The sequence below is a fragment of the Excalfactoria chinensis genome, chromosome 3, assembly GCF_039878825.1.
Source record: "Excalfactoria chinensis isolate bCotChi1 chromosome 3, bCotChi1.hap2, whole genome shotgun sequence".
Classification (NCBI taxonomy): Eukaryota; Metazoa; Chordata; class Aves; order Galliformes; family Phasianidae; genus Excalfactoria; species Excalfactoria chinensis.
This window is the reverse complement of record NC_092827.1, coordinates 857115-871506: the sequence shown is the minus strand read 5'-3', so window position 1 is coordinate 871506 and position 14392 is coordinate 857115. Positions and strand designations below refer to the sequence as shown.

Sequence of the window (14392 nt, the reverse complement as noted above, 5' to 3'; positions counted from 1 at the left end):
TAAATTAGTACACTGGAAGGCAATTTCTCAGTTCATTCCCCCTTTTCCCCACTCCCACCCCTTCCCACAAGGCAGCACACGCCGCCCTAACGCCATTTTCCCATTGGAGCATAGTACAGGCTGGTCATTATGGGAGCATAATAATTGCAATTAGAATCAGACAGACCTCTTACGATGCAGCTTTTTTTTTGTTGTTTTTTTTGTTTTTTTTTTTTTACTTTTATTATTATTATTTTTCCCCCCTTCTTTTCTTTTTAATAAAAAGTGAAGTGTGATTTGAAGAGACTATCCAAGGCCGGGCAGGGCCTTGGCAGAACCTAACCTATCGGCCATGTCTGTATAAAAAACAAGAGACACGAGTGTAAAAGCATAGCTTGGGAAGTCTTACGGCACACAGAGAGCAGAACCACCAGCGGGGCTCCCCAGGTCCAGACCTGGTGCTGCCACGACCCGCCGTCCTCTTTGGGGCCAGGCAAGATGCTCCTCGCTTGGTCGTACTGTCGCGAAGGTTGGTGGAACTGAACCTCTTCTTTCCGTTCATCTGCTTCTGCTTCATCTGCTTATAGGAGCACAATGCGTTGTCCAGGTGAAAACCATACAATAAATAATCGTGCTAGTAAAATCTCAGCAATGAGCATGAGCTTTATGATAGTACATTAAAAAAGGTCAACCAGGGAGGAAGCTGAGGTGCGTTAAGGTAACCAGCAACAATTGGCTTTGTGTGTTTCACCGTTTCCCACTCCCAGGCGGAAGGGAGGCAGCAGACGACGGTCATTCGGAGCAACGGCTTTGACAGAACTGAAACAGGCTGCAGAGCACCCCCAGACTCGATGCCTACAGGTGACACTGCATTCGTGGCCTTTTAGTTCACTCACTGCATTTTAAAGTGCATCAACTGATCTAATTGGAATGGGAACAAGAGAACGACTCTGAAGGGGGCAGAGGGCGCAAAGACTTAACTGAGCAACAGAGTTAAGGTTGAGAGGTGCAACGCTCGCAAACTGCCCCCTCCAGAAACCAGGGACACCTCAAAGAAAATACTGGCCATGTATTCTACAGCAGACCCGCCTGCGCATTGTCGGTCATCTTAACGAGTGCCAAGCTAGTTCTAGCAGATATTCGGAGAGTGCGCGTGACCAATGCCTACAGTAAATCAGGAAGGTGGCTATAGACAGAGTCCAGGAGGGTTTGGCTGGCTTCCTGGCTCTTGACTCCGGCGATCTCAAACAGCCTGTCCAGCTTGTCCTCCGCCTGCGGGATCTCCTCGATCACGTGGAGCTCCTCGGGGTTGAGGATGTGCAGCATGTCATCGAAGATGGGCTGCAGGTCACAAGGGTCCAAGCGCACCTGGCGCAAGACTGTGTCCTTCTTTTCTGTAGGAGGAAGGAGCAGGGGGTTAAAAAAAGCCTCCTCCTGGGTTCCTGCAAGGAAACCTCACCAGATACTCAGCCCATCCCCCGCCTGCTCAGGAGAGGGACACACCATGAAGGGAAACAAGGGAAAGCAGCAGTCTGCATTGAGAAACGGAGACAGAGAAACCAGAGCTGCAGAAATGCTGTAGAGGCACCAAAGCTGGGATCCTGCTAGAGCAAATACAGCAATAATAACTGCTGAATGGGCAGTACTGGAAGTGAAGGGGATGGAGGGAGGGGAGCCAAAAAGCTAAATTTGGCTATTTTGACTTGTTCTCATTGGGTCAGCTTCATTTCTGCACCACGGCATAAATCAGTTAGATCGCTTGAGCTCGGTGTTTCACCTTCACCAGAAGATAATGAAGATTAAATACAGCAAATTAAATGCAGGAAATTAAACCTCCTCATAAGGCAGAGTTGACTAACGGTGATTTACATCTCAAGATGAACGGTGCAGCAATGGGACAAGGGTGAGAGGTGAACACAGACATTCCAAAATGGTATTTTTCTGTTTTCATCTCACGCAATAACCCGCCTGCATGGACCAAAAGCCAGAAGGTCCCACAGACATCCAAGGATGATGCATTTCTGACAACACCTCCAAGAGTTAAAACCCTTTCAAGGCGTTTTCCCTTGGAAGCCCTCTCCAAGGACACTCCTGGTCTTGACTCAGCGTGTGATAAACATATCCTGGAAAGCTGGTTTTCCTCAGTTATTTGCTTTAGTGACATCACCCCCTCCATGCTCACTGGCCAGCTGTGTGTGTGCTGATGGCAGGGGCTGTGCCGTGGCCACTCTGAGTACTGCTGCAGCCCTCCTGCTGCCCTCCCCACCCCTCTGGGCTGATTTTGGTACCTTTGGTAATAAAGGAGCCTGTCCGGCTGAGCGCAGAGGAGCCGCTGGAGGTGGAGTCACACCGCAGGAGGGGCTCCGACTCGTCCACAAAGAAGCATTTCTTCTCTGAAGGAGAGGGCTCCACGGTGAGGACGGCCGCAGCCGCATCGGGTGGTTTGGTGCTGGGGACGGGCACTGGGCTGAGCGGGCTGGGGCTCACAGGCTGTGCCAGTTTGTCACCTTCCAGCTGCAAGGAAAAGTCAAGCGGTGAGGATGCTACGTGATGCGCTTGTGCTCCAAACCACTTGCATCCCAAAGGGATTTCACAGCAGCTTTCAGCCCACCCCCAGAAGAAGCTAAGAGAGCCCATGCCTGTGAGAGCCCACTGTGTTCATTAAGCCCCATTAGGGACCCTCCAGTCCCAGAGGTGACTTGTGGCAGACATCAATGCTAGCATCTGGCATACAGCACACGGCACAGCATACAGGTGGGCACAGCAGCCTGCACTCCCAGCAGGAGCAACCACAGCACTGGGGTGGCACATGCAGACAGCCTGCCCAGTTACTGACGCTAACTTGCTTCTTGTCCTCCTGCTCAGGGAAGGGGTTACTAAAGCCCAAAGCAGAGTTCTTGGAGGCTAAGCACCCCAAGCATGTTGTCCCCTGCCCTAAAACGACTCCACAACTCTCATTCCCTAAAAACAAGGCACAGCCTGGCTCCATGCTTTCAACCAAGAGTTGCTCCACCCCCCTGGTGACATCCCCAGACAATGCTCACTGACATGGTGTTAATGCCAAAGCACTCCTGGTGGCCTCAGACTCTGGTTCCTCATGCATCACTGAGATTTTGGCTGTTGGGACACATTGTTCCTGATTTACATCCCCCCACCTCCCTCGCTGGGATGCGGAGCCACATTCCAAGTTAATAATTTGTTTGCCCTGTCTGGCCCTTGCACTCGTGAGCACCCCATTAACGTGTTAGAGAGAAACCCATCCCACCTGACTTTGCTTAGTCAGGAAGGACAAGCAGGGCCTGGGGTTGACCACAACAGCATCTCAGCACCTTCAGCTCTCACTCACGCCCCCGAAGCAAACCAGGAGACTGCATTTGGCTCCACAGCCACAAAGGCCTAGAGAGCCAGAAGTGCCACTCTGGGAAGCAGCATCACCTCAGTGGAGACGTGAAGCCTCCAACTCCACAATACTCCGTATCTTACTTCCCGTGCTTCAACAGCCAACACTTTGCGGCCCCTTGGCGTCTCAGCATTCTCTTGGGGTAGGGGGACCTCGAGCTCAGTAATTCTGGTCTCCGTTCCCTGCAGACAGGAGGCTCAGCACAGCGCTCCCACATCCCTGGCCAGCACCGTGCCCCTCAGCAGGTCACCAGGCTGCTCTGAGGGCTGCAGACTGTTTAATGTCAACCCAGGCTCTGCATCCTTGCTCCACTCACATCCTGTCATGTGCAACCGCCTTCCCCAGACTCATCTCTCAGCCCCGTTTTCTCCTCCTGCAGAAGGAGCACCTGGTCACTCCCGCCCATCCGCGCTTCCACTCATGCCAGGAATTACAAAGCAAGGTGTGGGTGAGAGGCAGGGAGCTGCAGAGCCACCTCCGTGCAGGAGGCAGAGCCCTGGTGGCTCCGACATGGCTGTACCCACGCACTCCTTGTCTGCACTGAGGAATTCACCACCCACATTCGTGTCCGCTGTGTGCCTGCTCACATCAAATTAACATTTCAGGCTGTTGTGGAGGAATAAAAGGGTTGTGTTTCAATGGGCTTTTTTTTTTTTTTTCCCCCTCTTTTCCCCCTGTTGAAAATAAACAGGGAGGAATTGTTCTGGCTCGGCGCACTCTGCAATAGGCACGTTATAAATAAATGTCAGCTTCGATTCTTAATTAAAAGAATCAGCATTCTCCCCTCCGAGCTGCCTCCCTGACGCAGCGCATCGGTGAGCTGCAGCCATTAGCGGGGAGCACACGCTGCCCTGGCTGCAATCCAAGCTGCAATACGCTCCCATTTCCCCCTAAAAACAAACAGGCTCCAGAGGTTGGTTTCTCCCCTCTGCGATTTCATTTAACACCCAGCTGGAAAGCCAAGCCCTGATCTCCGAGACGGAGCTGACCCTTCAGCATCCCCAAAACACAGGGCATGGGGAAGCCGCCAACCCCAGCCAGCCTTCCCAGCAGAGGGGAAAACACTTCCCAGAAGCGTGCGAGTTATTTGGAGTTTAATTAAACAGCTGCTAAAGCACGCTAGAAAAGCACCCGGGGTTATTTGTCTGTAGGCGTCCTCAGAGCCCGGAGCCTTCCAAATAGCTGAGCGCCTGTGAGCTTATTAGGCAAAGCAAACAGGATGCTCGGATGTGTTAATGTTTAAACCGCAGGAGGAAAGCAAGTGGGAATGAAGGTTTGGAAAGGGCAGAGAAAGTAAGAAGTTGCTCTGGGGTGAAGCCGGTGAACAGGCGGACAAACAACCATTCAGAGCCCGTGAGTCATCTGCCTGAAACCAGCCCTGCAATCCCTATTTCAAGCGAAACCACGGCGGCCGTGCCCCTGCCCTGGCTGCAAAAAGAATGAAATCCCTCTGCAGTGCCTCTGCCCTTCCACACTGCCCGCGTTTCTCACCTTCCCATCATCGTTCGAGCAGTCCTGCGTTTGCCACTGAGGCTGCATCTGCACCTGCAGACAGAGAGAGCCGTTAGTCCTGAGAGGCAAATGCCAGCATGAGCAGAGGGAGCCAATAGAGGCTCTGACACACCAGCAGCCTCCTGCAACCAAGTGCAGCTCTGTCCTGCTGGGATGCTCTGCAGGTCTCTGATCTTTTGTTAAGCACTGCACTGCAGCAAGAAGCTTGCCACAGCTCAGTGTATGCCTTTATTTCACTGTATCACAATACAAGACTAGCTGGGAGGAACTGCAGCCATGCTGCTCACATCTGGGAGGACTGAACATAGGCATTAAGAATCATATAGAATCACAGAACAGCCTGTGTTGCAAAGGCCCACAGTGCTCACCCAGCTCCAACCCCCTGCTGTGTGCAGGTCACCAACCAGCAGCCCAGGCTGCCCAGAGCCACATCCAGCCTGGCCTTGAATGCCTGCAGGGATGGGGCACCCACAGCCTCCTTGGGCAACCTGTTCCAGTGCGTCACCACCCTCGGGGGGAAAAAGAATAAAGCAAACTGTCTCGGAGGTGACACTTCCAGCAATCCCTCCCACTGCAACCAGCTGCTCATCAAAGCCACTGCGACTAAAAGAGAAGCGGCAGCTCGAGCACAGACAGACCTCCAAGTGGGACTGCGTCAGTTCCAAACAACCCTTGCAGGTCATTTATCAACCTGCTGAATCGATGTTCAGAAGAAATGCTGAGGAGGAGGGATGCACTTGTTCTTGCTTGTTCCAGGCAACTTCTGCAGGGCTCACGATTGCCATCTCTAAGTGACAACAGCCTCAGGAGATGAACGTACTCAGCCATGGGAGAACCAAGCCTCCAATGCTGCTGGAGCCGCTCCTGCCCAGCAAAGCCCCCAAAAGCTCCGGAGTTTGCTATTGGGTCAGCCTGACTCTGGGCACAGAGCCTGCAGCAGCAGCTGGGGTCAGGCCGGGTTTTTCCTGCCCAACGCAAACACAGATGAAACGGATGCTATTTTTATAATAGAAAACTCACAAGGGGCTGCGGTGGGAGGAGAAACCTCCGCAGAGGGACGTGGTGGGGTGAGCAGGTCGGGCAGCTGCCTGTCATCCCGGAAGGGATAAATTTAGTGCTAAGGTCACTAAGATGCCCAGATTCCCAGCTCTAAGGTGACACGGGCAGACAGGAGCCCTGTGTCCAGGTTTGTTGCAGCTCCATATGGTTCTCGGAAAGGGATGGGAGGAGAAATGGCGGCATGCAGGAGCTGGTGATGCTGTGGTGCAGGAGATGCTCTCCCTCTAGCACATAGGGAAGATGTGTCCAGATTAACAGCTCTGTGCTCTTCCAGCACTGGGGATTTTCCCATTAAGTGAGGCTGTCACGTCCCATCAGCTCCCTCGGGGGACAGGGTGGGATTACCAGTGACAGCAGGGGCGACTGGCTGGGCCACTAATGCTGAGGGAGTCGAGCAGCCTCATGGCAAGTCCTTCCACACACACTCGTAGAACATCCTGAGTAGGAAAGAACCCCAAGGGATCCCTGGGCCCGGCCCTACACAGCATCCCCACCTGACATCAGAGCAGTGTCGGGTCCTTGAGAACCAGCTCATGGTTTAGTGCAGACCTACCAGAAACCAGAGACACCCGCCCAGCTGCCACAGCAAACCCACCCTGCCCTACTCCTCCCCAGCGTCTGGCCGCCCCATACAGCAGCTCTGGGCCAGTCATTGGCCCCAGCTCAGTTCTGCTGTGACAAAGAGGAAACAAAGCAAATCTGCGGGACCTGGAACCGCCCAAAGTTAGGGCTGGAAGCAAACACTGCAGTGCCAGCATCCTGGCCCCGAGGCTTTGACCTGTGAAAAGGGAAGAGAAGGCACCAAGCAGCACAGCCACTGCCTCAGCTGGGGCTTCCGCATCCTCTTCTCTCCAGCAGCCCCCAGAATGGCTTAAAACTCCATATATCCCTGACACTGGGCTTTTCTCCTGCCATATCTGCTGATTCACAGGATTATCTGCAAGATGAAATGAGCCACAGACCTAAATCTCACTGGAATCAGGGCTTACAGCCATCCTCCCCGCTGCTGATTTATTTCTTTTGCCGCTGAACATCTCAAGCAAGGCTGCCTGCTTCCCTCCAGCAGCTCCCCCAGAATGCTTCAGCTGAGAACAGCAAAGCTATAAACACAAAGATAAGGGCTCAGAGCAGAGCTCACAGTAGCAAACACAGCACAGCTCATGGACGCTGCTCAGGAGCTGCCTGCAAATGCTCTTCACCCCCTAAAAATCCCACCCTATATCTGTGCCATGCAATTTTTTTCCCTTTTTACCCTCAAAACTGCAATTTGCTGGGACCTGCAGTGAAGTCTCCTCTCTCCCCTCACCTTCCTTTCGCTGCTTCCATCGGCATCACTAATACAGGGTGAGCCCCCACAGCCACCCGCCTGCCCCAGCAAGCATGCTCCAAGGGGAGAGATTTTGCAGAGCCTTCCACGAGAGCTGGAAGAGAAAACATTTGTTGTGAGCCCTGCACAGGAGCTCAGCACGCCTCAAACATCGTCCCACAGCCGCCATGCTCTGCCTATTTTCCAGATCAGCGAATGCTGTAGAAACCTGCAAAGTGATTCAGAGGGCTAATCCAGTTTTAACCTAAATTCATGCAGCACGGTGTAAAACCACCGTAATCTTTTGTAGCTAAAAAAGCCGTCAGGCAATCAGCGGGGCTTTTTTCCCAAAAGGAAAACCTTCCTGTCACATCCCATAACGATCCAGAGGTTTGTATTAATTTGCTTTTCCTGCATTATCAGCAGCTGTAAATATTTATGTCGGAGCCCCAGAGGCTCCTGTGGGCACAGAGAACTGCTGGAGAGCAGCTCTGCAGATTGCACACACTGGAGCTGGAAGCTAGATAGAGGGTCTGTAATAGAGAATGGGACGGCAATGGGTGGCTGGGCTCAGGGTATTATTTGCAGTCCAAGAGCTGTGTTGTTAGGTACCAGCTGGGGGGTGTTGGTGTTTTCTCCTTGCCCTTGTCCTGCTATAGCTGTTCTCCACAAGGGGTGGGAATTTCCCACCATTTCTCATACCATCACACCCCTCGGTGCTGCTGGCACCGACCTGTTAGTTGCCACATGCATTTATTTGCAATGCTTATGAGAGCCCTCGCTCCCCTCCACAACACAACACAACCCAACGAGCTCTTTTTATGTCTCTGCTTTTGGCAAGGCTGCTTCGGCACGGCTCATTGCCGCAGGGATGCAATGCAGCACCGACTTCTGCCACAACTCCTTCAGATCAAACCAGTTGGGTGTAGAGAGAAACCGCCTCAACCCGGGCTGCATTTGGACAGACAAGAGCCAAACAGATTAGTGCTAATTAAAGGCTTTCAAACCAGAGCAATTAAAACCAAACCCAAACAAAACCTCAACGTCTGCTGCTGGTGTTAAGCAATAAGCTGCCCAGGTTGGGACCGCCACGATGCAGCTCAGTTGTAGGCGTGAGGCCGCAGGGCTTCAGGCTGCCTTGCACAACACATTTCCCATGGCTTTCTGCCTCCCTCCTGTGTCTCACAGCAATGGAACAGCCCCAAGGGCCTGCAACACCCAAACTGCAGAACCTGACTGAAGGAAACAAGCTACAGCAGGCGGTACCGGGCAGGATCTGAGCCCCGAGGTGCTCCAGCATCCCACACACCGCTGCAGCAAAATCACCAGTCTGATGCCTTTGGGAACAGACACGTGGATGATGGATCATTACATACAAAGAAGTCCCAGCAGATAGACAGGGGAGGAAAACTTGCAGGCCCGGGTGAATTTATCTTAAAAAGCAGAAAAAAATCCACTTTCTGTATAGGCAATGCAGGCAAAGCAGAGAACGCACTTGTTTTCCTCTCAGAAAGAAGCTGAAGGTCTTGTGTCTACTGAGATTATGCAGAGCTGCACACACAGAGCTCTTGGAATGAGTCCAGAGAAGGGCCACTAGGATGATCAGGGGGCTGGAGCAGCTCTGCTATGAGGAAACATGGAGGGAACTGGGCTGGTTTGGATTGGAGAAGAGAAGGCTGCGGGGAGACCTCAGTGTGGGCATCCAGTACTTGAAGGGAGTGAATAAACAGGAGGGGAATGGCTGTTTGTGAGGGTGGGCAGTGATAGGACAAGGGGAATGGTTTGAAACTGAGACAGGGGAGGTTCAGGTTGGATCTGAGGAGGAAGTTTTTCCCCCAGAGGGTGGTGACGCACTGAACAGGTTGCCCAAGGAGGCTGTGGATGCCCCATCCCTGCAGGCATTCAAGGCCAGGCTGGATGTGGCTCTGGGCAGCCTGGGCTGCTGGTTGGTGACCTGCACACAGCAGGGGGTTGGAGCTGGATGAGCACTGTGGGCCTGTGCAACACAGGCCGTGCTGTGGGTTCTGTGTTCTGTGATTCTGTGATGAGATTCTTTAGAAAAGGAAACTGAGCACTAGAGATATCTCAAATCCTAACAGACAGAGCTGCCCACCAGCACATTCCCAAGGGGCCATGCAGCATTTCCCACGTGGTTCTTCACCATTCCCACCTTCAGTAAAGTTTTCCCTTGGGAAGCTGACTGTTTTTTCAGCCCAAGTCTCCAGTCATAGAATCATTAAGGTTGGAAAAGACCACCAAGATCATCTGTTACAACTGTCATCCCAATTGCACTATGTCCACTAGAGCAGGCACCTTGCTGAACAGCCACAAGGTCCAGAAATCCTCAATACAAGTACCCACAAGACTTGGGTTTGCTTATTCCCCGAAACATCAGCTCCCGGGTTTTCAGCTCACGGGGCACATGTCTAAGCAAGCTCCTCAGCCATCAGAAGCCTCAGCAGGTTCCTTATAAACCCAGCTGCCAAAGTTGCCACCCTCATTTTTTCGCTGTTTGAGAACGAGCAGCTGATAATCCTGGCTGGAGCAGAGCAATGTTCAGGAGCACCGAGCACTGCACAATCTAGGTCTGCTCATTAGACACTGTGCTAACAAACCAACCCCACGCTTTATCTGATGTCCTGGCCCAGCACTTTACTGTAATGCTCACAACAGTAACCAGGAGAGCTGAGTTTACTACCTGCTCGAGGAGACCAAAAGGACGCCGTGTCCTCCTGGCACATTGCCTGGGCTGGAAACTTTACCCACACGTACCAGAGACTTTTAGGACTAAAATTTTCTCTACCTTTTTTCCTAACTATAATTTTGTCACAGCCTTGTGTTTTTATCTTAAAAAATTAAAGAAAAACACAAGCGAAAAACCTACAAGAAGGAAAAGGAAGAAGCGACATACTGCTCACACAGCAGGAGCTGAGCAGAACGAAGTATAAAGCACTTGGCTGCTGAACCCAATGCAAGCTGAGGACTCTGCTAACACAGAGTCTGTGATTTGGTGCTGGGGTTTAAAAAACCCAATACAACGGGAAGCCATGCAGGGTTTATGGCACTGCAAAGCAAACAGAGTTCTGCTTAGAGGGCGCAATTTGGGACGGCCTTGTCCCAGTGAGGGCTTTGGGAACCCCCTGCTCCACACCAGCAAGAGGTGTTTCACCAACTGGTTTGAGGGAAAGAGCCCTGACCTTCCCACCTGAATCTATGTACTGACCCAGAGGCTTCCACATGGAGAACAATCTCCATTCACCACATTTAGGAACATTTCCAGAAGGCCACCACTGAATGAGAGCACCCCGAAATAAAAGCACACAAACAACTAAAGGTAGAGGTGGTAAAAACAATCTGAAAAGGTCACCAAGGCTGGCAGCTGATCTGGGCTCCCACAAACAAACCCCCAGCCAAGACTCTGCCACAGGATACTCTGCAGCAATGATTTCTTTTCCAGAAATGTGGGAAAGCCTGTTATAAGGCCAGAGCTGCTGCAGAAGGAGAACAGCTCAGGAGGATGGTACTCACTGACCCTCCCCCAGTGCACAGGGCAAGATCCTACACACGGCCTTGCAATACTTGAAGGGAGCATACAGACTGGAAGGGGAACGGCTGTTTGTGAGCAGTGATAGGACAAGGGGGAATGGCTTGAAACTGAGACAGGGGAGATTTGGGTTGGATCTGAGGAGGAAGTTTTTCATGCAGAGGGTGGTGACGCACTGAACAGGTTGCCCAAGGAGGCTGTGGATGCCCCATCCCTGCAGGCATTCAAGGCCAGGCTGGATGTGGCTCTGGGCAGCCTGGGCTGCTGGTTGGTGACCTGCACACAGCAGGGGGTTGGAGCTGGATGAGCACTGTGGGCCTTTGCAACACAGGCCGTTCTATGATTCTATACACACCCAGACTGATCGCAACAAAGCAAGACAATGGAGGCAGGTCAGCGCCGTGCCCAGCCTTACCGCCGTGGTGTCTTCCATCAGCCCGCGGATCTTTTCCACCACATCATTGCGGCGGTGCTGCCGGAGCGCGCTGATCAGCTGGGCCAGGCTGGCCTCAGGCCCGCGGATGGTCCAGTGCTGCAGCGCGGCGTAGGCGCGCTCATGGTCGGCAGCGTAGCCGTTGGAGAAGGCGGCCACCTCGCGCTCGCTGGCGTTGCACAGGAACTGGTAGATGTCCTTCCACTGGCTCCCCACCTGGGCCGCCACCAGCTTCAGGATGTCGATGCCTGCAGGGCAGAAGAGCCACAGGTGAGGCACAGGCACAGGGAGACTCACAACCTCCTGAAAATGCAAACCAAAGCTCCAGCAAAGCTTCCCTCATTCTCAAGTAAACAAGTTTTGCTTTTGGTTTTTAAGATTTTACCAAAAAGGAAATGCTTATGAATCCAGGCCACAAAGAGCTTTGCAGACAAGAGCACCCATCATAGAATCATCACAGAATGGTTGGGTTGGAAGGGACCTCAAGGATCACGAAGCTCCAACCCCCCACCACAGGCAGGGCCACCAACCTCCACATCCAACCTGGCCTTGAACACCTCCAGGGATGGACGGGGCATCCACAGCCTCTCTGGGCAGCTGTTCCAGCACCTCACCGCTCTCACAGTAAAGAACTGCCCCCTGACATCCACCCTCAATCTTCCCTCCTTTGACTCCAAACCATTTCCCCTTGTCCTGCTGTTATCTGCCCTTTCACAGAGTTGACTCCCCTCCTGTTTATAGACTCCCTTTAGGAACTGGAATGCTGCAATTGAGGTCAAAATCCATGATGTGTTCGAACACCATTAACCCCTGCTATGCAGGGCAAATCCATCAGCTGGTCCAATGGAGGCACATGCACTGTAAATTGAACAGTGTGGTGACTGCTGCCTATAAGTCCTGAGCACAGACAGTCCTGATGTTCAGCCACTGCTGCAGGCAGGGCACTGCCGTGGGCTCACCCCTGCACCTGCATCACAGCTACGACTTTGAATGGAAGCTGATTCCAAGATGAGTCACCAAAGCTCCCCCACCAAGATGAATGGTGCTTTCATAACACAGCACCCGCAGCAGCTACTTCCATTTTTAGAACCATTTTCCAGGCACGCTGGGGGCATCAGGCAAGTGTTGCAAGAATGGAAGATTTGCTATGGGATTTAAATCGTAGGTTGGAAAAGACCTTCCAGATCATCCAATCCAGTCACCAGCCTAACACAACCAGGCTGGATGTGGCTCTGGGCAGCCTGGGCTGCTGGTTGGTGAACCTGCACACAGCAGGGGGTTGGAACTGGATGAGCACTGTGGGCCTTTGCAACACAGGCCGTGCTATGGTTGTATGATATGATTATTACTACCAAGTGTCCAAGGATGAGGACACCACCATTCCCTCCACGGCCCGTTCCAGTGCCCAGCCACCCTTTACATGAATAGCCTCAAGTTGCATCAGGGGAGGTTTCCTATCAGTTGTTACCTGAAAAGAGAGACCAACACCTCACGGCAACCTCCTTTCAGATAAGGACTCCTTTCAGCCTCTTCTCCAGACTCAGCAGCTCCAGTAACCTCAGCTGTTCCTTATAACTGGTTTTCCAGCCCAATGAAGAGCAGAAAGGCAGGATTTCCCCCAGAAAGCTCCAGACAGTTTGTTTCAAGAGCAGGAGAACTTCCTCACTAAAGAAAATATACCTTCAATTAAAGCCATACCTCCTCCTTAAGAGCTCATACAGTCTTTTTCTACCCAGCTGAACACTACCTTGTTTCAAACAGCCCCACAAAGGGGAGGCCTGGAGTATCCGCAAGAAGAAACTGGCTTTTTCCAAGTAGTCACCACACCGTGGGTGTCCCCAGAAGCCAGCACTCCTCCATGGTTGCCTACACTACTTCTTCCATCTGTGACACATCTGTCAGCAAAGACAGCTGCTCACATAGCAATACTGTAGTCAGGGCCTTTCCTACCAGTGTGAAATTCAGCAGCTTCTATCTAAAGCAGTTCCATCCAAATCTCCCAACAGGTCTCAGCCCTGATATAGCTAAATATCACATCGCTTGATACAGTTGCTTCTGACCAAACTCCTCTCTATTAAAGCAAGCTTCTCATTACTGCTATGTAAAGACACCAGCTCTCACTTTCGAGCTGGATAACCATACAGCATTTCCCAGTACCCACAACCCCACCGTGCTCTGACTGGTGTTGGACCTGCTCTGCAGCTGAAACACCAAAGCACAGCTGGGGTTCTGCTCAGCTCCCTCCCACTGCGACCACAACAGCTTCCTTCCCCAGCAGATACGAGCTGCGGACAGCTCAGGGACTGCAGGCTGCAAGCAGCAGGGTCTGACTCCACTCACTGCAGGAAGGAGCAGGTAATACCTCACCAGCCACCACAGATAAGTGATGGTTTGGCTCCTGCGTAGTGTAAAACCTCAACCCTCCAGCCTGGCACAGAGGATCTCTCCTTCCAGGGGCAGTTTTAAGGCTCTGGGTGCTGCTGCAAACATGTTGCTGACGTTTCCTCCACAGGGACGAGGCGAGCAGTTGGCTGGATGCAATCTGCTGCCTGGTTCAGGGAAGCCGTGCGGCAGTCACACGTGCACACCGGGGAGTTACAGGTGTGCCCCAAGAGCCCTCCTGCCCCAGCAACAACACGCAGAGATTAACGACCACATTTAGAGCATGACAGCAAAGGGGCTTAACAGCAAAGATATGCATCGCTGAGCTGCCTCTTAAGCAGCTTTAAACTCAAACTGAGGAGCAGCGAGGCAAGGATTCCCCAGCTCTGCGTTTCAAAAGCTGCAGCCACAGGGCTCTGTTTTAACCACGGAAAGGTTAAGGGAGGGGAAGGAAACGAAGAAAACAGTAGTAAGAAAAAAAAAGGAAAGAAAAAGGTTGTGGGGAAACCTTCTTCGTTATTCAGAACAAACCCAGCACTTAAGAAATATTCCCCAGCATAAAGGAAGAAAAAAGGCTGCCAACACGCTATTATGCTTTATGATGGAGCTAATTATCTGAGGCACATAAAAAGAAATATGTTCCTGCCCATAAAATGTCAGCATGCAGCTGCCAGCAGGCATTCGGTCTGCTCATGCTGCCTCTCCCATTTAGTCACACAAAGCCCCAGGCATCACGTCAGCACAGGTCACCTACACGTGCCCCCAACAGTCACCTAC

The 14392-nt window shown here is 52.3% G+C and overlaps 1 protein-coding gene across 2 annotated transcripts in view; it reads right to left on the bottom strand.

Moving 5' to 3' along the window:
- Window positions 1-232: 232 nt before the first annotated feature.
- TNFRSF21 (TNF receptor superfamily member 21) overlaps window positions 233-14392 on the bottom strand; it is a 31600-nt gene continuing 17440 nt past the window's right edge. For both annotated transcript variants that reach the window (XM_072332534.1, XM_072332533.1), the window contains exons 4-7: window positions 11216-11481; window positions 4871-4924; window positions 2268-2493; window positions 233-1373 (exon numbers count right to left, since the gene is read on the bottom strand). In XM_072332534.1, coding sequence (XP_072188635.1) covers window positions 1144-1373; window positions 2268-2493; window positions 4871-4924; window positions 11216-11481 — 776 coding nt within the window. In that variant the 3' untranslated portion in view covers window positions 233-1143. The remainder of the gene's footprint in view (window positions 1374-2267; window positions 2494-4870; window positions 4925-11215; window positions 11482-14392) is intronic.